Below are 22,384 nucleotides of genomic sequence, written 5' to 3'. Positions count from 1 at the left end.
TGATGAACACTTTAAAATAGCTTCCTGTTGTTATTAAATTACATGACACGAGTGCAGACACATTTGCAATTTCAATTACAGTAGAAATCATTCCAAAAATGTTTTCATTTGTAACTTTTCAGTCCAGCACATGTCCTTTGTTCTCATTTGAGCAGGAGAACTGGGGTTATTCCATTGTCCTGTGTAACCATTGGTTTGGGTTCGGGAGGTGAAAACATCTGCAGGGGGTCAAAGGGGTCATTGGGACAGTTCTTTGATGTTACAGCATCCAGAGGTATCTGTTTGAAAAAGGGGGAGGAGAGGGGTGTTCTTCTTTTGATTGTAATGTAGCAGGGAGATGATAACAGGAGACGACTGGTCTGGGATCCTTCTATCTTTTTGTTCGGCAGGAAGGGAAGAAGACCCCCCTTGGGGCACGTTTGCATTTCACAGCAAGAGGTAGACTCTCTGACTCCACGGACTGGTGAAGCCGGTGTTCTAAGTCAGGTCAACTTGGGGGTTTAGTTCCCTACACGTACGTACATAGACATAGGCTTCATCAGCTGACTATAGATCAGTCTATCAGATATACTGTAGATCTATATCTTTCCTAAATGATGTCATCAGTAAATGAATGGATTAATTTTTAATTAATAATCTTCTTTATAAACTCAGCTGTCAGATCTGCACCAACCAGGCAGCTGGTTTTTTGAAGAGAACTGATTGGTCAGGAGGCGGAGCTTAGTACTCGCTCAGATCTTATTCTCTTCATAACCTGGTCCCGTACAGGTTAGGTGTTCAGTATAAGTTACCATGGTGATTCAGCCCGCTAAGACGTTAGCCAGCGTCGTAGTGCAGGACACATTGAATAAATCCTGGAAGTTAAAATAAGAGGAAATCCAGCTTCATAGTACAGGCCCAGATGTTTTCTTGTTGATTATTTTAGCTGTCTTTTGTGGATTTTTGTCTTCATTTTGTGTAATTTTCTTATTTTTTCTTGTTTTTTTATGTTTTACAGAGTGGGATTGGTTAAAATGCAGCTTAAACTGTTTGGGGCTAAAAGCAGAAGTTTGATGAAAAAAGTTCAACAAAAAACATGTTAATGTCAATAGTTCTTTTGGGTTTTGCATCATCCCTCATAGTTTCCATGGAAACCCTGGATCATCCATAATCGACTTTTTTCTTTGTTAAGTCTTTTACCTGTGTTTAACAAAGTAATGCTGACTGACATTAGAAATGTCTTCGTACAGTAGGTTTTAAGTTCCTCCTCTCGCCCTCACATCAGGACCTGGACTCGTTCCTCACCTGGTTGGTCCAGACTCAGACGTTCGCCGCCTCTGAACAGCTTCCCAACAACCTGGAGGAGGCAGAGAAACTGATCAACAAGCACGCTGCTCTGAAGGAGGAGATAGGACGGTAGGAGGACTAATGAAGAGGTGTTTTAAACACAGGCGGACGAGTGTGACCTGTGCTCATCTTCATCTCCAGGTACGAAGAAGACTACGAGCGTCTGCAGGCCATGAACGAGCTGCTGGAGTCTGAGGAGGCCCCTCTGCCCCAGGCCGCCCTGCAGCAGTGGCTCCACAAGCTGGATGTGGGCTGGAACAAGCTGCTGGAGATGTGGGAGAGCAGGAGGGAGGTTCTGGTCCAGGCCCACATCTTTCACCTGTTCCTCAGAGACGTCAAACAGGCCGAGTCCTTCCTCAACAACCAGGTGAGAGTGCGTGAGCCACACTTTACTGTGGAAAACCTGTTTTTATCTTTTACGTACGATTAATCACACCAGGTCAACTGGATTATAGATTTAACGTCACATTTCTATGAAGTAATACATGAAAACGGAAAATATTAACTCATTATAAGCTTAGCAACAACTTTTATCAAAACAAAGATATATATAAACCTCTAAGAATTACTTACAGAAAATAAAAAATTGCTTTTTTTCCAATTGTTTGATTGTTTATTTTTATAACTTTCTCATTCTCATTTTTCTAAAAATTCAATAAAAATTATTTAAAAATGAATGAATAAAAATATGTAAAATAAGATCAAATACATAAACAATAGATCGATAGATAGATCGGTATAATAGTCTTGAGTTTTCATTTATTCAGACTACTTTTTTCAGGAGATAAACTTTGAAATTTACTCTAATCTCCTGACATGTTTGCTGCCAACTGCCAGTCTTCCTCAGAGGCATCAGTTGATTGCTTTGATGTGTCCTCAGGACTTCTTTCTGGGACTCATGAGGACACATGAAAGAGTAAAAAGGAAACAAATATAAATTAAAAAATATATAAAATAATAAATGATAAATAATAATCATAAAAAAAATAAAATAGAAATAAAAAAATATATCTATTTATCTTGCCATGTCATCAGAGGTTAATGACAATGTATGGTTTATTGTTGCAGAAAAATTTAAATAATGTGTTTTTTATATTTTGTAATTTTGAACATATTTTGTGTAATTTTTAATGGAATTTTGTGGAATTGTTTGTGAGGAAATTCCAAGTTTTAAAAAGAAATTATTTCCACAATTTGTGATAATAAAAAAGTGTAATTATGGCAGTCATGTGATATAAGCATGGTAAATAAAACTGAATATTTTGTAAATTTACACAATAATAAATGTTTTCACTGTCATTCCTACATTCTCCTGCGGACCAAATCAGAAGCTCTGAAGGGCCGGTATTGTCCCCCAGGCCTTGGCTTTGACACATTAAAACAAGCCTGTTTACAGGAGTCAGCGCTGGCTCACGTGGAGCTCCCCACCACGGTAGAGACGGTGGAGGCGTCCATCAAAAAGCACAAGGACTTCACCTTGGCCATGGAGCTGAACCTGCACCGCATCAAAGCTGTGATCGAGGCCGGCGAAAGTTTGATCAGTCAGAGCAACATCTACTCCGACCGCATCCGGGAACGCGTCAACACGCTGGCCAAAAGGTACAGGAAAGGATCCGTACTCAACTAGCCACTGTACACGATACCAAACAATCTGATGACCAATCATTTTCAACTTTTAAACAAACAAACCAATCATATTTTATCAAATGCTGAAGGGGTGTGGCTAGGTTAATGAGTTTAAGTACTGGTTCATCTGACACCTACACACTCTAACTCAGGGGTGTCAAACTCATTTCAGTTCAGGGGCCAAATAAGGAGGCGTTTTATCTCAAGTGGGCCACAGATTTCATACTGGAAAATGTTTGCTCTTTACATAAAATACTATGTAAGAAACTGACAAAATCCAAGCCGTAAGTGCTATATATCAGTCCCAACAGGATCTCCACTTTGAATGTCCTATATTTTGTGACCGATTTTTATTTAATTAGGGGAAATATTGTGTATTAATTTGAGGAAAATGTAAGGATTTTGTAAGAATTTTTAGTTTTTTTCAACTATTTAAAATAAAAAAAATGACTGCAATCATGCAATAAAAGCACTGGGAAAACTGTGAGCCCCTGTAAATAGTGTTGACTTTTATTTATACAATGATTCATGTTTTCTCTGTCATTTTTACGAATTGGATGCTCCAAAGGGCCAGATTTGGCCCCCGGGCCATGAGTTTGACACATCTGCTCTAACTGTTCTCTGCTTTAAATCCCAAACCCAACAGTAAAAGAAATATATACAGACTGGTACTAAATAGAATATTAGTGAGAATGGGGATGCTGGCCTGCGTTGCCTAACACTGTGTTAGCATTAGCATTAGCCTACCATTGGCATTAACTTAGCATTAGTTAGATTTAGCCTAGCATTATCATTATATCATTAGCATTAGCTGGCATTAGTATTGACTAACATTAACTTGCATTAATATTAACTTAGCATTAGCGAGCATTAGCATTAAATACATTAGCATTAATTACATTAGCATTAGTTAGCATTAGCATTAATTAGTTTTAGTCTAGCATTAGCTTTAGCTAGAATTAGTATCAGCATTAGCCTGCCATTAGCTAGCATTGGCTAACATTTAATCTAGCATTAGCTATAGCTAGAATCAGTATCAACATCAACCTACCGTTAGCTAACATTAGCATTAATTAGATTTAGTCTAGCATTAGCTAAAATTAGTATCAACATTAGCCTACCATTAGCTAGCATTAGCATTAATTAGATTTAGTCTAGCATTAGCATTAGCTAGAATTAGCATCAACATTAGCCTACCATTTGCTAGCATTAAGTAAGTAATTAAGTACATTTATTTATAAAGCACTTTTCACTAATAAAAACCACAAAGTGCTGTACAAACATTTCAGTTTCTTTCCATCCTAAGAATCATGGAAAGACAATCACATATAACACAGGAGGACAAGAACGGGAGAAACTGTGGGTCACCATGTGCATGGGAGGCGCCCCGTATTCAGATGAAAAATGGGAGAACAACAGGAGGAGAGTTGAGGGGAAAAAGCAGGTTTTAAACTAACTTCCCTAACATTAGCATTTGCCTAGAATTAGCCTCCTGCTTCCTCACTATTTAGTCACTTTGCAAAAGCTGAGACCAATCACACACGTCAGAGACATTACCTAAACCGCCCTTCCCTGTTGCTCCCTTAAAATATATGTACATCACACGCCACAGACTCCTGACTGGATTAATCGGTTGATTTATTGGATTAAAACAACTAATTTACTGTCGTCATTTTTGAACGTGTTTGATCTAAAAGAGACTAAAGGCTGAGAGCAGAGGCTGTTTGGTCCTAAGAAAAGCTCAGGCAGTGTGGGCGCACTGTGTGTGTGTGTGTGTGTGTGTGTGTGTGTGTGTGTGTGTGTGTGTGTGCGTGTGTGTGTGTGTGTGTGTGTGTGTGTGTGTGTGTGCATGTGCGTGCGTGCGTGTGTGTGTGTGTGTGTGTGTGTGTGTGTGTGTGTGTGTGTGTGTGTGTGTGTGTGTGTGTGTGTGTGTGTGTGTGTGCGTGTGTGTGTGTGTGCATGTGCGTGCGTGCGTGTGTGAGACACGTGTGGTTTGTGGATTATATTTACATACATTAACACCTTTATTGCTTGTTTTCTGGCTGATGATTGAGCTCAGTGTGTTTGGTTGAAAAACCGTCTGGTTGTTATTTTGCTGCACAAACATAAAAACTAAAACCTGCATTGAGGAAAATTGCTATTCATAATTATTTGACTTAATTACAAAACTCCAGGGGGCAAATTTAGTCCTTTAGGGTCTTCAAAGTGGTCCTCCAAATAAAAAAGAAGCATTGATGATGAAGTAAAACCCTTTCATTTTCATTTTAAATCTTTGCACTTTGGTGTTTTTAAAAGTTAGATTTTACCACAAAGAGGATTCGGTAACACTTTACTTGAAGTTTTATACATTATGGTGTCATTATCTGTCATTAGCATGAATAAGGTTTCATGAAGGCTGTCATTAATTGTTGGTCGCTAAATTATGACACCTTTGGAGCTATGTTGGCATTTTTTGCGTTAGGTGGAGAAATCTAGTGGGGTTAGGTAGGGATAGGGTTCAGATAATTAGGGTTACAGAGTAATTAGTAATTTAGGGACACCTGTTCAGATCATGTAAGAAGTTAAGAAACAACTTTGTTGACCCTTGTTTTTGTCTCTCAGGGGGAACCAGAACAGGGAGCTGGCTCAGCAGTGGCTGGACAAACTGAACACCCAGTGGAGTCTGCAGAGGTTCCTCCAGGACTGTCACGAGGTAGGACGCCAACGCACGTGTCAACAAAACCCACTCACAGCTGTGGAGCTTTGCTCAGTACCACAAACCTCCATAGGGGGCGCTCTATTCTTTACAGTGTTAATGTAGTTTGTGATCATCCGAACAGCATTTCTGCATCTTTCTTTTGTTCGTCAATTCTTTCATGTTCAGCTCCTTTAGCTTTAGCGTAACATTGTTTCCACTTCTCTCCAAAAATGTCTGTTTTGTCTAGTTTGCCATCATCAAGCTCCTGTTATTTTGAAAGAAACAGTCGTGCAGAACCTATCACGCTACCTGTGTGTGTTCAAGGGATCCTTCACCGTTTTTACAAATGTGTCCTAGAACCTTTGAAATGTACTTATTAGTTGATCTATTCTTAACAAAACACATTATTTTGCACCATATTAATGTTATCGCCTGTCAAAAACAGGACTACTTTACAGTTTTAGAGCCTGTGTTCCTCCATCTTCAAATCATGTGATTGATGATGTCACACGGCCCCACTGCCTGTAAACATCTCATTGTTTTCTATTGGAGTGAAACATTCAGCCTGATTTTAGATTATTTATTTAATGATTTATTTAACTTTGTGCTGCTTTTGGTTGCTCTAAAAAACAGGAAAAGTTAAAGATGTAGATGTAAAACTCTTGTTCATGGAAAGAGGATTAAAAACAATTGTCAGCTGAAAAAAATCTGCGACCGCAAGGGGCGACAGTTCCAACTCTGCAGTTTGGTAGTAGACAATGAAGCAGAGAAGAAGAGCTCTCCTAAGAGACATTTACTCTTTCTTAAATTGCGCTGACATGCTCTGGTGTCTGAAGTTAGCGAGTAAATCAATGTTAAAGACTCCCACCCGAAAGGACTTCTATTCTCAGGGTTTGTGTTTCTTCAACTGTCTGATTTACTCACTAACTTCAGCCACCAGAGCGTGTCAGCGCACTGTTTGGGATCATTTTTAAGGAAAAAGTTACAGGTTATTTGTTTGTTTGGAACTAGACCACATCCCTAACTTTGAGAGTGGATGCTTTTTTTATTTTACAATAGGGATGTTAACCTCATTTTAGTTCTGTGGTGAAATATGGACCAGTTTGACAGAAACATGTCAGGTGAGAAAATTAGCCATATCCTTAATCAACTTCAATTCTCTAAATATCCTACATTTTTTGACCATTTTTTATTTACTTTTGGGATATTTTGTAGATATTTTGCTGAATTTTGGAAAACACATGCTTTCTTTCAACAATTTGAGATTACAATTGACTGCCATGACATCATGTGATAAAAGCACAGCAAAACTGTGAGCCGTGCAAATATTGTGATATTTTCTTGAATTTGTGTGTTTTGGAGGGGCTGTGATATCTACAGTGGAATAAGTTGGTAACTAACACAATAATTCATGTTTTCTCTGTTAATGGTATTTTTACTGCGGGCCAAACTGAATGCTCTAATGGGCTGGATTTAGCCCCCGGGCCTTGAGTTTAACTCATGTGTTTACTTTCATCCTTTTTGGTGGAGTCACACAAGACTGATGTGACGTCAAATTTTGAAAAGTTCTGAGGTGATATCTTTAGTTTTCTGGCTGTTCTTTGTTCTTTCTTTGTTGGACTCTCACGTGCATCCTGATTGGCTGGATTTGGTTGTACTGTATTTAAAGGGAAAGTGTCTCCCAGTGATACACCTTGACTCCTTCCTGCAGAGTCAGACGTTTCTTCTTCTTCTCCTTCTTCTCTGGCCCAAACTTTGTTTAGTTCCAGGACACTTTCCCTGCTCAATAATTCAGTAGCACTGGTCCTCATCACTAATTCAAAGCTGTGTGTGTGTGTGTGTGTGTGTGTGTGTGTGTGTGTGTGTGTGTGTGTGTGTGTGTGCGTGTGCGTGTGCGTGTGTGCTTTAGGGTGAGGGAGGGACTGCGTCGCTCTGCAGGGTGTGCTCTCCTCCTCCGTTCCATCTGATTTGACGTCCAGCCGTTTGGTACACTTGCTAAAGCTAACATTAGCTAAAGCTAACAATTCATTATATTACGTTTGTTCTGATTGGTCGGCTACCATGTGATGCATTTCATTGTTGTCTGGCAATTTCATTTATAGTAGTTTCACAATGTTCGTTGATCATTTTAAAACAAATAATAATAATTTACTCAGTAACGATTGAGTGTAGAAAAGTAACTAATTACTTCACTTCTTTTCAAATGTACATTAAATACAAGTACAATTACTGATTTAGAAATATATTCAAGAATGTACAAGTACCCATAAAAGCTACTCAGTTACAGTAACTTGCTTGAGTATTTTATGTATGACTTACTTGTACTTGACGGTACTTCTACTTGAGTAGATATATCAGTACTCTTTACACCCCTGCGTGTACTTTGTTTTCCAAGCTTTTATTTTGAAAAATGAAGTTTCACTAAAGTTCTGTGTCGAGGTGGGAGAAGCAAAGCTGTTCGATAGAAAATGATTTAATGCTCCATCACTTCCTGTTTTTACCCCGGTGTTTTGACTCCTCGTCAGGTGGTGACCCTCTGTGACCTCTGTAGTCACGAGACGTGTGCGTGCGTTTGCATTTGCGTGTGCGCGGGACCCCCCCACCCTTCCTCCCCCTCCTCCTCTCGCTCTGTATCACTGCGGCAGCGTGGGGCTGCTCTGCAGAGATGATGATACTGAGTGGGAAGTGGCTGTGGTGGAGGTGCTGGAGTCCTCCTCCTCTTCATCCCCCTCCTCCACCTTCATTAGCCGTGACCGAGAGCCTGGGGGCGTCGCCTGCATCCCTCCCCCAAAAACCTCCTCCTCCTGATGCTCTCTGTGGAGGTGGAGGAGGAGGGGGAGTGTGCCAGATTTGCCAGTGCTCCATTTTATTGTTTTGGAGGAGAGGAGGATGTTTTTTGCTCTACCTCCTCCTCTCAGTTTCTCTCTCTGTGCCCCTCCTCCCTCGCCTCACGGTCCCCACACAGCACAGAGCAGACTCAGTGTTTTGGTTAACTGTCCGGCGTCTTGGTTTCCTGCAGTCCCAGGACGGCGCTCTCTGCTCTCCCTGCGCTCCTTGCTCTCCTTCTCTCCCATCTCCTCCTTTCGGCGTGTTTGTGTGTGTGTGTGAGGATGCGGACCCCACAGCTCGACAGGCTGCTCCCGTTAGATGCTGCCGGTAATGCCGCCGTTGTCTTTGCTCTAAACGTTAGCTTTGGTGTAACGTTAGCTTTGGAGGCGTTCAGTGCTGATGCTGATGCTGATGCTGATGCTGATGCTGATGCTGATGCTGATGCTGATGCTGATGCTGACCTGAATACACGCTGCTTGCAGTCAGCGCAGGCGTGTAAAAACGACTCTTTGATGGAGACTGATGCTGTGTGTGTGTGTGTGTGTGTGTGTGTTCCTCCTGCCGCCATGCTTGTTGGTACACGTGTGTCAGCCCGCATGTGCCTCCTTCTGTCTGCGCCTCATTAATAATTAACGTCTGTGTGTGTGACCTTGTATTTTCCCACCGCGTGTGTTTATTTACACTTTTACCACACAGCAGACTCACACACACAGCGACACAAATCTGTGAATGATGACATCACGTATAACTTATAGTGCTAGGGCTGCATGGGTGATATGGACTAAAACTCAATATCTAAATATTTTTAACTCCAGAAAAATAATTCTGGGTTAAATTTGCTGATGAAAAATGCCACACAGGCATATTTATTAACATTTATTAACAAACAACTGCACAGTATTTGACACTTTTGGCTTTGTGTCCTCTAAGGCAGGAGTTCTCAATTTTGGGGTTGTGAGACACTGGTTGGGGGTCGCCAGATACCTTCAAGAAACTAGGAATTTTTTTTTTTTTTAACAATTTGAGCATATTTTTGCTTATTTTTAGCCTTATTTGCCATATTTGAACTAACTTTTTCTTGCCATATTTTTGCTCTTTTTAATGTATTTTTGATACATTTCTCCCATTTCTACATCACATTTTCTACACATTTTCTCCACTTTTCAAACATGTTCAGTACTTATAAACCCTTTCTACCACTTTTACACCTAATGTCACATATGTTGACCCATTATTGTCACTTTTAACCGCTTTTCACCAGATTTCATGAGTATTTTTGCCAATTTAATCACATTCACCATTTGTCATGCTAGTTTAAACCACTTTTAAGCCAATACTGACACTTTGAACCATTTTTACCACTTTTTCTGTCTGTTTTTATCTTTAATTTACAACTTTTAACCATTTTCTGTGGTTTTTAAAATCCCATTTCACCTCCTTTTCCACCATTTTTATTCACTTTGAACCATTTTATTAGTGATTAAAACCATGATTTCCATCTTTAAGATGATTATAATAATAATAATAAACGTTCCTGGATAACAGTGGATATTATTCAGATGAATAAATAAATGTGGTTATCACAGATTCATAGAACAATGGACCATCATTTTACTGACTTTATGGATGGACCCCAAAAATCTCTCTTTTATTCCCCCTTATAGATGGTCCTGTCTCCACATGACTGTTCTTCAATGTTCATGTCTGTGTTCAACCACCTTCAGCTACAGTGGGGGTCCCCGCTCTCTGGGACGTTTATTTTGGGGGTTGAGGCCTGAAAAGGTTGAGAACCACTGCTTTAAGCCAAGGGACAGCACGTGTGAGTGAGTTCTGTAGTGTGCCTTGTCTGGTCTGGTTTAGAACGCACTCAGAAATCATCTAACTAAGCTTTTCATGCTGTTCTGAGAAGTAGCGAAAGCGTCGACTCCAAAAACGAGTATTTTAATACAAAGTAAGCATGAGAACATGATAACATGATTTTCAATATTGTAATTTTCCATATAGCAAAAATATAAAACTCGATATATCTTGAATCTCGATATATTGCCCAGCCCTATGTTTATCTAAAACGTGCTGGTTCTCTGTGGTCCTATAGCTGGGCGACTGGGTGTGTGAGAAGATGCTGATGGCGAGGGATGGCAGCAGAGACGAGACCCAGAAGCTCCACAAGAAATGGCTGAAGCACCAGGCCTTCATGGCCGAGCTGGTCCAGAACAAGGAATGGCTGCAGAAGATTGAGAAGGTGAGAGCTGGATGGAATCAATGGTCCTGCTGGAATCGTTTCATTGTGAAGTCACTGATCTGCAAACACTGGGAGATAAAGTGGAGAAAAGACACATCAATATAGGGTTTTCAAAATAAGAGTCTTGCACCACTACACCCAGTACTGACCCTATCAGATACTTTCACCCTTCCTACTAGTATTGCACATTTATAGTACACACTTTAGTTTACTAGTGTCTACTAGCAAAAAGTGTCACTAGTAATACTAGTAAACATTATACTATATGCTACTGAGAAGCCACGGAAAAGTAAATTCATGCCTGCCATTGGCTTTTGATATTAATACAAACCAATCAGGGAGCTGGATGTGGTTCTAATCCTTCCTATTTTATTTGCATTTGGTTTACATGTAATACTAGTAAATATTACTAGAAGGCTAAAACAGTCTACTCGTAGTACTAGTGAGATTTTGAGTGTACTAGTAAAGGTTTTAGGTGCACTAATGCACAAGTAGACCTTACTAGTAAAGCAAAATCATCTACTAGTAGACTTAAAAATAAACAGTTACTAGTACTAGTAGATCTAATACATATGAATGGAAAATACAGGAAACAATAAAGAGTTTGTTCAGATTTTCTTGTCGTTTGTATATATTTTTTTCATTTTGCGCTTTAAGGACCTGTACAGGAAGCTGGATCAGTAAATCCTGGAATTATCTCTGTTAGCTTCACCTAACCAAACATTCTATGTCAGAGTACAGAGGTGTGTTCCATAAAGGAGGTTTAACAAACTCTGAGTTTATCCATAAACTCTAGGTCAACATACCCTCCATGGTAAACTCTGTGTATCTGATTCATTAAAGCTGGTATGAAGTGGATCAATCAACCCTGAGTATGTAAACCTTGGGTTACTGACGTTCACAGTGTGTTCACACTGAACTCACCTTCAGTGATTATAGTGATTAAATCACCTGTAATTAATAACACTTTATGATCACTTCATCACTTTATCTCTTCAGTGACGTGACGAGTGGTGAATAATAATAATAAAATGTGTCTGAGGAGACGTGTCAGCATCATAGGATGTCTGCATAGAGAGTCCTCCTGTTACACTGGATATAAACACAGTGACTGATGCTTCATATCTAATCATTTATATTGATTTTTAATGTAATATTATCACCAGAGTCATCTCTACGTCATAAAAAATGTCATAAAAAACACTGAAGCGGGACGCTTTGAAAAGCGGTGTCACAAGTCACTGTGACATCATAACTTCATATGTGATCTACACATTTAACTGTATAATAATATAAAACAATAATCAAGCCTTAAAAGTGTATTAATTTAAATGATCATCTCCTCCTTTATATTATCTACAGGTTTGTATTCAGTGAACTTTACTACAGACGTCAGTAGATGTTTTAATGTAGATCAACCTCTCAGTGTGTTTCACTTAATGATCTATATCTATAATGTTAGAAAGAAAATTACAGTTATCACCAATAAATGTGTTTCAGAGAAAAGTGTTAAGGTTTATTAAAGTGTTCAGGTGGGCGGAGCCAGGTAGAAACCCAGGGTTTCTTTGATAAAACCTGTCAGTGACCAGGTTTATTTCACCAGAGATAAACATACCTCACGTTTAGGAATGAGATACTCAGAGTTTCCCTCATTTGAGCCTGAACATACTCAGAGTTTGAACATAACGTACTTTATGGAACAGCTGTACTATGAAGCAGGATATAAACATGTTCACTTCAGGTGGTTTCAGTTTCATTTTCTTACATCACAGATGTGTTTCTATTCAGGTCGTCGTCCTCTATTATCTCACACACACTGGGATGAGAGCACATTGTTTCACTGTAGTATGTTCCTGATGATGCTGTCAGTGTCCCTAGAGTTTGTGTATGAATGATTGAATGAATGAATGTAGATCAGTCTATTAGATAATTGTTTCAAAAAAGAGTTGAAAAAAGCAGAATAAATGAATAAACAATGAAATAAATGTATTTTTTATATACTATCATGTTCATCTGGTCCGTCATTAAAAAAAAGATGCTCTGAATACAAAACGCTGATGAAGATCCCTGAGTGTGTGACGCAGGTCAAAGGGGAGGAGTCTGATGTGTGTGATATCGGGTCCTGTGATGCTGGCGTGACGTCGTCCTCGGGACACGTGGCTTTTTTATTTTCCTGTGCTTGTGTTGGTTGCTAGGCAACTGCTTCCTAATCCCCACCCTCTCGACTTCTTGTGTTCCCAGCTCATGTGTGAAGGTCGTTCCTCCCCTTTTTCCTCTTCCTCCTCTCTATGCTCTCCATCATTTCCCCTCAACTCGGCCTGCGACCTGGAAACTGACGAGCTCAGCATCCTAAGATCTGTTTCAGAGAGATGTTTTTTGGGGCATTTTGTTTGTGGGTTTAAAACACAGGACAGGATATTTCCCAACATGTTAATTTTGTTTAAAAAATGTAATAAAAAAAGATTCATTGATAATAATTAGGGGTGTAATACAGAAGCATAATGTATTCACTTAAAAATCTTTTTTTTCTGGAGAATTTATTGTTTTGGTTTGTTTTTTTGGGCTTTTTTTTTCTGTTTTTCAGACTAATTTTTTTCTGTTTCTGAATTATTGACATACTTGGAAATCCCGCAAGAACATTCATCCCACGGTGCCTCAGTTGCACATCATGTAGATCCAGTATTTCCAGAAGTTTCCTGATCGTATTTTTAGTGACCACGTAACCAGCCTGAATGCACTTCATATGCATCGTTTTATGTCCATCACATCAAATGAAATATACTTTATTCATCTGTTAGAACTTCATTTACAGAGAGAGCGCCAGTGCAGAACCATTAAAACACAGAACCATTAAAACACAGAACCATTAAAACACAGAACCATTAAAACACAGAACCAATAAAACACAGAACCATTAAAACACAGAACCATTAAAACACAGAACCATTAAAACACAGAACCATTAAAACATAGAACCAATAAAACACAGAACCATTAAAACACAGAACCATTAAAACACAGAACCATTAAAACACAGAACCATTAAAACATAGAACCAATAAAACACAGAACCATTAAAACACAGAATATATCCATTCACACATTAAAATGCTGACATTCATGAGTTCCTTAATAAATAGTTTAAAAAACACAATAATAATAGATTAAAAACAAGTGTGCTTAGTCTACTAAACTTTGCTTGGGACTAATTAGAATAAATGACATCATCTGTCCTCAGAGCTGTTTAATTCAAAGATCCAAGGAGAAGGTAGAGAAACCTTGTTTTTAATCCGGGTCAAGGCACCAAATGTATAAGGTTTTCTCTCCCTTTTTTGCAGATCTTTTAATTTAAGTTTAATAAACTAAGCCCACACGCAGGAGGCCCTGAGGAAGAAGTCTATGTCTCTATGTCTATCTCTGTGTTTCTTCATGTCTGGGCTCTCCTTGCACCCAGCGGAGTCTGGTACCAACGTGATATACAGTATATCACAGGGCAGCCTATCTCTGTTTAGCTCACGGTTGTGTGTGTGTGTGTGTGTGTGTGTGTGTCAGGGTATATCCTTACATCCCTAATAATACTAATAATGACCATATTGCCATTTCTGCTTCAGGAAGGGATTTCTGTATTTTCCGTGAGGTCTACTGACTCAGCCATGAAGTTCAAACACAGCAAGAAATTAAAAAGTGATGTCTGTTCCTAAACTCTTGTGACTCCGCCCCTACAGGAAGGCCAGCAGCTGATCCAGGAGAAGCCAGAGTTGAGTCCGTCGGTGCGTAAGAAGCTGGAGGAGATCCGTGAATGCTGGCAGGACTTAGAGAGCACCACCCAGGCCAGGGCCAGGCAGCTGTTTGAGGCCAACAAGGCCGACCTGCTGGTCCAGAGCTACCAGAGTCTGGACCAGAGGCTGGGCCAACTGGAGGGTCAGCTGGTCTACGTGGACCCTGGACAGGACCTCACCACCGTCAACAAGCAGCTCAAGAAGCTCCAGGTAGGTAGCCACACCCACTGCTTCTCTACAGCCAATCAGCTCTCAGGTTCTGCTCTACTTCCTGTTCTGCTCTTCACTATCACTAAACATTTGTTTTTTAATCTTTCCACTCATCTTTATTATGAACAACATCCATGTTTCTCATCATGTCTGCACAGATTTTTGATCAATTACTTTTTTTGTGATTTTAAAAATGATATTCAGACATTTAAGGGCCTTTACGTGCTGACGTGGTGACGTATCGATCATTTCCTGTTTACGCTCTACCGCTGCTTGCAGCGCTCTACTACTGTGTTCTGCTAACTCTAATCAAACTTGTTGTCATTGATATTTTAGCCTTGAAAACACTTGTTTTAATTTTTTACCGTACAGTTAAACGTACGAAGGTTAAGTAAAAAGCAATCCCGCCTCTTATAGGCAGTGTAATCTCCTTTAAACTTCCTTTTGTCCTTAGCTTAGCTTAGCTTAGCTTAAATTTAGCACCTATGGCTTCTCTCTCCTCCCCTCCGCTCTCCTGCCCGGTGTGTCAGATGTTTAGTTACTCCTCGTCCTCCTTTAGGGACAATGGTAGTTGCATAAAGTGTAGCGTACTGTTAGATATGGAGGCGAGGATCAACAATCTGGAGAAGCGGTTCCGCACCCCTGATACCAAAACAGAAGCTAGCAAGCAGGACCTAGCCGGTGCGGACCGTGCTAGCTCTAGCTTAGCCTCCCCCCCGGCCAGCAATCAGTGGGTTACTGTCCGTGGTAAGCATAGTCGAAGGTCAAAAAGCCGCTCGGGACACCACCATGTTCACGTCTCAAACAGGTTCTCCCCCCTCCGTGAGGACAACACACTCACCGGGGAACAAACTCTGATAATTGGCGACTCCATAGTGAGAAACGTGAAGCTAGCGAAGTCAGCGGGCATCGTGAGGTGCATCCCAGGGGCCAGAGCGGGCGACATAGAATCAAATCTAAAGTTGCTGGCAAAGAGTAATCGTAAGTTTGATAGGATAGTCCTCCATGTCGGCACTAATGACTCCCGACGTCGTCAGTTGGAAGCAACCAAAGTGAACATTGAATCAGTTTGTGCTTATGCTAAAACAATGTCGGACTCCGTAATTTTCTCTGGTCCCTTACCAAATCTGACCAGTGATGACATGTATAGCCTATAGCATGTCATCATTTAACCGCTGGCTATCGAGGTGGTGTCCAGAAAACGAGGTGGGCTTCATTGATAATTGGAGATCCTTCTGGGGAAAACCAAACCTGATAGGAAGAGATGGAATCCATCCTACTTTGGAGGGAGCATCTCTACTATCAGAAAACATGGCACAGTCACTGTTATGACATCTCATGAATGAGACCATGTTACAGAGGCGGAGTCCTCCACGCCCCTCTGCGCTTGCCTTAGGACAGTTTCCCTCCCATTGCTATTATGATAGCTGTGTTCATCGCCATGACAACTGTTGTGATGGTGATGAATATTATTTTATGGAGACGGTGTCAGTCCCTCGACCCATATTTCACAATGATTTTAACATAAAATCAAATAAAAGAGCTATCAATTATAAAAATCTGAAAAAAATTAAAATCTCAAATCTAGAAACACCAAAACAACAACCATTAGATGTGCTCTATTAAATATTAGATCACTGAGATCCAAATCTCTACTAGTAAATGACCTTATCTCAGAAAATAACTTTGATTTATTCTGTTTAACTGAAACATGGCTGTATCAAGATGAATATGTTAGTTTAAATGAAGCCACTCCTCCCAGTCATTTAAATACTCATATGCCACGAGACATAGGCCGTGGAGGTGGTGTAGCAGCTATTTATCATTCCTCTCTCCTAATCTATCCTAAACCAAAGGCCAGTTACACTTCCTTTGAAAGCCTGGTTCTAAATTTATCTCATATCGAATCAAAAACCTGCCAGCCAGTCTTATTTGTGATAATTTACCGTCCTCCAGGCCCTTATTCTGAATTTCTATCAGAATTCTCTGAGTTTATATCAAACTTAGTCCTCAGTTCTGATAAAATACTGATAGTAGGAGATTTTAATATCCATGTGGACAAAGATAGTGATAGCCTGAGCTCAGCCTTTATGTCCCTAATAGACTCAGTTGGCTTTTTTCAAACTATTAATGAAGCTACTGATCGTTTAAATCATATTCTTGATCTTGTTCTAACATATGGCCTTGATATTAATGAACTAAAAGTCTACCCTGAAAATCCTCTGCTATCAGATCACTTTTTAATATCTTTTAACATTATCCTAGAGGATCTCGCACTGTGCAATAAAATAGTTAGGAGTAGAAATCTGTCCAATAGTGCTGTGGCTAAATTTAAAGAGGCCATTCCTGCTGCCTTAAACTCAGTGCACCATCCAATAAATAACTATGATATTAATTATAACCCCTCTCAACTGGATCTGCTTGTCGATAGCTCTGCTAGTCTACTAAAATCCACCTTGGACTCAATTGCCCCATTGAGGGAAAAAACTATTAAAGGTCAGAGGAAAGCTCCGTGGTTTAGCTCTGAAACTCACACACTCAAACAAACAACCCGTAAATTAGAGAGAATGTGGCGCTCCAATAAAACAGAGGAGTCACGAATACTCTGGCAAGAAAGCCATAGTAAATACATGACAGCCTTACGACATAGTCCATCTACATACTACTCCTCACTAATTGAATAAAAATAATCCGAGGTACCTTTTCAGCACTGTAGCCAGGCTAACACAAAGTCAGAGCTCTATTGAGCCCATGATTCCTCTAGCCCTCAGCTGTGAGGACTTTATGACATTTTTTAACCATAAAATTCATAAGATTAGAGATAAAATTAGCCACTCCCTGCCTTCACCTGGGCCTGCTGTACCATTAAATGTAAATAGGCCTAACCTAAACTGTTTCACACATATAGGACTTCAGGAACTTAACTCTATTATTTCATCCTCCAAACCATCGACCTGCCTTTCAGATCCGATCCCAACTAAGCTGTTTAAAGAAGTTGTTCCCCTGGTCTGCCCATCTTTGTTGGAGACAATAAATATATCCCTATCAATAGGCTACGTGCCACAGTCCTTTAAAGTAGCTGTAATCAAACCCCTTCTCAAAAAACCTACTCTTGATTCCAGCACTTTAGCAAACTACAGGCCTAGATCTAATCTCCCTTTTATTTCAAAGATTCTTGAGAAAGTTGTGGCAGCTCAGCTCTGTGACTTCCTTCAAAACAACAGCCTGTTCGAGGACTTCCAGTCAGGTTTTAGAGCTCAACACAGCACAGAGACTGCTTTAGTTAAAGTAACTAATGATCTACTCTGGGCTTCAGATGAAGGACGACTCTCAGTGCTGGTTTTATTAGATCTTAGTGCAGCTTTTGACACTATAGATCACTATATTCTACTAGAGAGATTAGAGGAATTACTTGGAATCACAGGGACCGCCCTAAATAAAGATTGATTGATTGATTGATTGATTGATTGATTTAATCTCCTCAACTTAAACAAAAATCCCTTAACCCTCTGAGGCCGACGGACACGCTGGCATGTCCTGATCACATGATCGTTTTAAAGAGCCAATAGCAGAAAAGTGTAGCGTCTTTGAATCTCCGTTTCAACCCATGTCAAACGTGCGGATGTCAAACTACAAACCAGTCTTTAAATCATGTTGATAGGCCAAATAAAAGTAGAGTTATGAGGGAAAATGTGCGTCAGTGAGCTATCAGTGCTCCGTGCAGGAAGACGCTGCAAAGCGCGTCTAAAACAAAAGTGAAATCAATCAATCAATCAATCAATCTTTATTTGTATAGCGCCAAATCATAACCAATGGTATCTCAAGACACTTTACAGTAGAGCAGTCTTAAGGACGGACTCTTCATTTTATGGATACACACATATGCATATATACGTATATACACATACATATGTATCCCACACCCAACATGAATTCATCATGGCGGCAAGGAAAACCTTCTGTTAAGCAGCAGGAACCTTGTGTGGATCCCATTCCTATGATGAACAGCCATCCACGTTATGCTGTGTTGGGTGTGTGCAGAGGAAAGGGTGGAGACAGAGTTGTTGAGACTCTGTAACTCCACACTGAGGATCCCACGGACCTGCAAGACAAAAGCCAGAAGGAGAACAGGAGCAAACACACAAGGGAAGAAGCAGACATAGAGGGAGTGTTAGAGAGAGGAATGGGACCCTCTCCAGTCCCTCTCTAACCTAAATGACCTCTCTCTTAACGCCCTCTCCAACCTCTCTCCAACTGAGCATGCCAGAACCCCCCCCCCCCCCGGCAGTCTATGCCTATTGCATCTTAATTATGAGCTATGAGCTGGTTCCTAACTAAAAGCTTTACCAAAGAGGAATGTTTTGTGCCCAACCTTAAAGGTAGAGAGGGTGTCTGCCCCCCGAACCGTGGTTGGTAGATGGTTCCAGAGAAGTGGGGCCTGATAACTGAAAGCTCTTCCTCCTATACTACTTTTAGAGACAAATGGAACAACGAGTAGTCCAGCATTTTGAGAGCGTAGTGTTCTGGGGGGATTGTATGGCACTACAAGCTCCTTCCTCATTTAGGGCTTTATAAGTGAGAAGAAGAATCTTGAATTCTATTCTATATTTTATGGGAAGCCAATGCAGAGAGGTTAATACAGGAGTAATGTGATCTCTTCTCCTAGTTTTAGTCAGTACACGTGCTGCAGCATTTTGAACCAGCTGAAGTGTCTTAAAGAGTTAAAGAGTACACTGTGTGTGTGCTACTGTGAGTAACTCTGAAATCCCTGATTTAAAGGTGAAGCATTTCTTTAAGATCATACTGTTACTTTACATTACAACTTCATTAAAAAAGAGAGAGAGACAGTGACAAATTAATAAACTATGAACTGAAAAAGTAGACATGAGTTTTGGTCCCACAATAGGCAGGAAAGATGACCAAAAATGATAAAAAAACTATAGAGATAAAACAGTTCATGAGACACTAAATACTGTTTCTTTCCACTTATTTACAAAATGATTCTTAATAATGTGTTATCACTCATTCATTCCATCTTTGTGATCTATAGTTGTGTTGAAATAGTTTTATAAGCAAAATGTTGTAGTTGGACATAAGGGGGCACTTGGATTCAGAAATAAGAGAAAAGTTTGAGAACCACTGCTGTAGTCCATATTAAACTAAATCAAGTGTGTTCCTGTTTATAAAGATGTGTGTAAATTAGGGGCGGGCATTGCCATGAATCTGACGATACAATTAACAATTTGCACATCACGAAATGCTACAAAATGGTTTGAAATATAACTTTATTTAAAAAAAAAAAATATTTAAAAAAAACTTACAAAAACAAATAAATGATAATTAACTGTAATTCAAGTAACAATTTTAAAAACGAGTGGTATGTGAATAGGTTTGGTCCAGAATCCATCAGTGAGATGTTTAGTCAGGTATGAACCCAGCGAATCTCTCAGATCTATGGACACAGGTCAGATAGTGGAGCCCAGAGCAAGTCAGCATCACATGTGAACATCCTACATCCAAGTTAAAGGTTTTTCTTTTTCTCTACCGCGTATGACTGAGAGGAAGATTTTTGGTCATGTTGTTGTTGATGATTTTAAATGTTTTTACTGATGATTTTAAACATTGCTGCTGATATTATTGTTCTTTTTGATTTTTAAGCTGGTGAATGTTTTCTGTTGCACTTTTTGATCATGTATAGCACATTGAGTTGCCTTGTGTATCAAATGAGCTATACAAATACATTTGCCTTGTTATCAAACTGTTGAATCACATTTTTCCAAAAAATTTAACTTTTGCTTCACCAACAGATTATAATTCTGTTAAATTCTTAAATTCTAAAAAAATAAAAATAAAATTGTCCACATACATCTAGAAAAATGCCCAGTATGTTTTAAAATAAAGTGCAATGAATTTCCATCTAAAATGCATTGAGGAGTGAAATAGTTTCACAGGGTTTGATGGTGCGTTCACTGACATCCTCATTTACACACCTAGTGAATACACAAACATTTACACAAACTATTAAGTACAATTGAATATGCGACAAAACTAAGAAATATACAAAACTTTACAAATAAAATTTTTTTTGGCGTGAATGTGTAGCTACAAGTCCACAGCACTATGAACTACATGGCCAGTATAAAAACATCAGAACTAAAAATTAAGGTAAAAACTGTTGATTTTAAAGTAAATCAAGGTTAATATACTGTATTTTTTTTTTTTAATTTGTGTTTACAATGGGATTTTTTTGGGGGGGACACAACCCCTGTATCCCCCACCAGGATTTGCGCCCCTGCCCCCTTTGTCCAACAACAACATTTTGCTCAGAATACTGTGAAAAAACAACAATAGAAAACAACGATTGAATAAAAATTCATGGAGCTAACAGAATTTAAACACAAATTTGACATAAATTGTTCATTGAGAGTTTACAAAAAAGTGTGCAATGCCTTAAGTTGGAATTCTGAGGAAAAATTTTTGAATTCTGAAATTAAAGTCAGAAAAATGTCAGAATTTTGACTTTAAAGTCAGACTTCTCACTTTAAAGTCAGAATTCTGAGAAAAAAGTCAAAATTTTTAGTTTAAAGTCAGAATTATTGAAGAAAATAGTTATTATACTATGATTTTCATGGTCTGACCCAACTTAATAATTCAGTTCAACACAAAACAATTAATTTTACATAACATTTTTTTTATTCATTTGTTATTTTTTCTTTTTTTTTCTTAAAAGTTTTTTGCTGCATTAGAGGGAGAAAAGGAGAGAGAGAATGTTTTAAATCATCATGGGGTTTATATTGTTCTAACGTTTGGTTTTCCTCTTAAACCACTGGAGGATTCTTTTCCATAGTGGTTTCTTTTTAGCGTGGCTGGACCGCTCTTCTTCTAATTCCACATCTTTGGCTTTCAGTTGGTTCTGTGCTTCGACCAGGGCGTTCTCCAGCAGGGTCACCTTTTCTATCACCTGCTCCTCCAGACTGCAGTAGGCCTGCTCTTTCGATTTCACCACTTCTAACATGTTGGCGTTCACCTCCAACAGTTGCTCGTGTTGATCACTTTGACTTTTTAATTTCTCCTGCGCCTACCTGAGATCAGCCCTCAGAACGTCGTTTTCAATGTTCTGCTCATGCATGAGGAGATCCTTCACTTTCAGCTCTTCGTCTTTGATGATGACGTTCTTCTGAGCTTCTGATATCTGCGTGGAGATTAGAATCAAACAAGACACATTTATTAGTATAGTGCATTTCATACACAAGGCAACTCAATGTGCTTTACATGATTAAAAAGTGCAACAGAAAATATTTAACACTTTAAAAATCAACAAGAACATTAAAATCAGCAGTAAAAACATTTTATATTATTGTGCTTTAGAACAATTATTGTATATTAATATCATTACTTTATTATCAGAAGTTTGTATTAATATTAATATCACAATTTTATTTTTGTACTGATAGAATTTAGTTTCATTTCTAAATAAATGTGACAACAAAATTCAATTTGTAAAAGCGTCGTTAAAAAAACCAAATAAATTAAAGTTGAATAAATGAGATAATGACTCACTGTTGTTTCCTGGTGCTGAAGCTCCCTGGTTTGCTCCTCTACTTGTTCTTTGGTCTGATCCAGTGAGTGTGTGAGATTGAAGATCAGCTGATTCTGACGCTGAAGGATGGAGGTGATTTTCCGCTGCCACTCCAG

General features: G+C 39.2%; 1 protein-coding gene across 4 annotated transcripts in view; it reads left to right on the top strand.

Moving 5' to 3' along the window:
- The window catches only part of sptbn4b (spectrin, beta, non-erythrocytic 4b), a 62,911-nt gene that overhangs the window by 13,735 nt on the left and 26,792 nt on the right, over positions 1-22,384 (top strand). For 3 of the 4 annotated variants that reach the window (XM_028464156.1, XM_028464155.1, XM_028464157.1), the window contains exons 4-9: positions 1,265-1,395; positions 1,468-1,693; positions 2,723-2,925; positions 5,554-5,644; positions 10,554-10,700; positions 14,426-14,689. In XM_028464156.1, coding sequence (XP_028319957.1) covers positions 1,265-1,395; positions 1,468-1,693; positions 2,723-2,925; positions 5,554-5,644; positions 10,554-10,700; positions 14,426-14,689 — 1,062 coding nt within the window. Of the gene's footprint in view, positions 1-1,264; positions 1,396-1,467; positions 1,694-2,722; positions 2,926-5,553; positions 5,645-8,447; positions 8,786-10,553; positions 10,701-14,425; positions 14,690-22,384 lie in introns of those variants that run through there. The other variant, XM_028464158.1, reaches the window with a different exon arrangement.

The sequence above is a fragment of the Gouania willdenowi genome, chromosome 13 (assembly GCF_900634775.1).
Source record: "Gouania willdenowi chromosome 13, fGouWil2.1, whole genome shotgun sequence".
In the NCBI taxonomy this organism is placed as follows: Eukaryota; Metazoa; Chordata; class Actinopteri; order Blenniiformes; family Gobiesocidae; genus Gouania; species Gouania willdenowi.
This window is presented reverse-complemented; position numbering and strand designations above follow the sequence as displayed.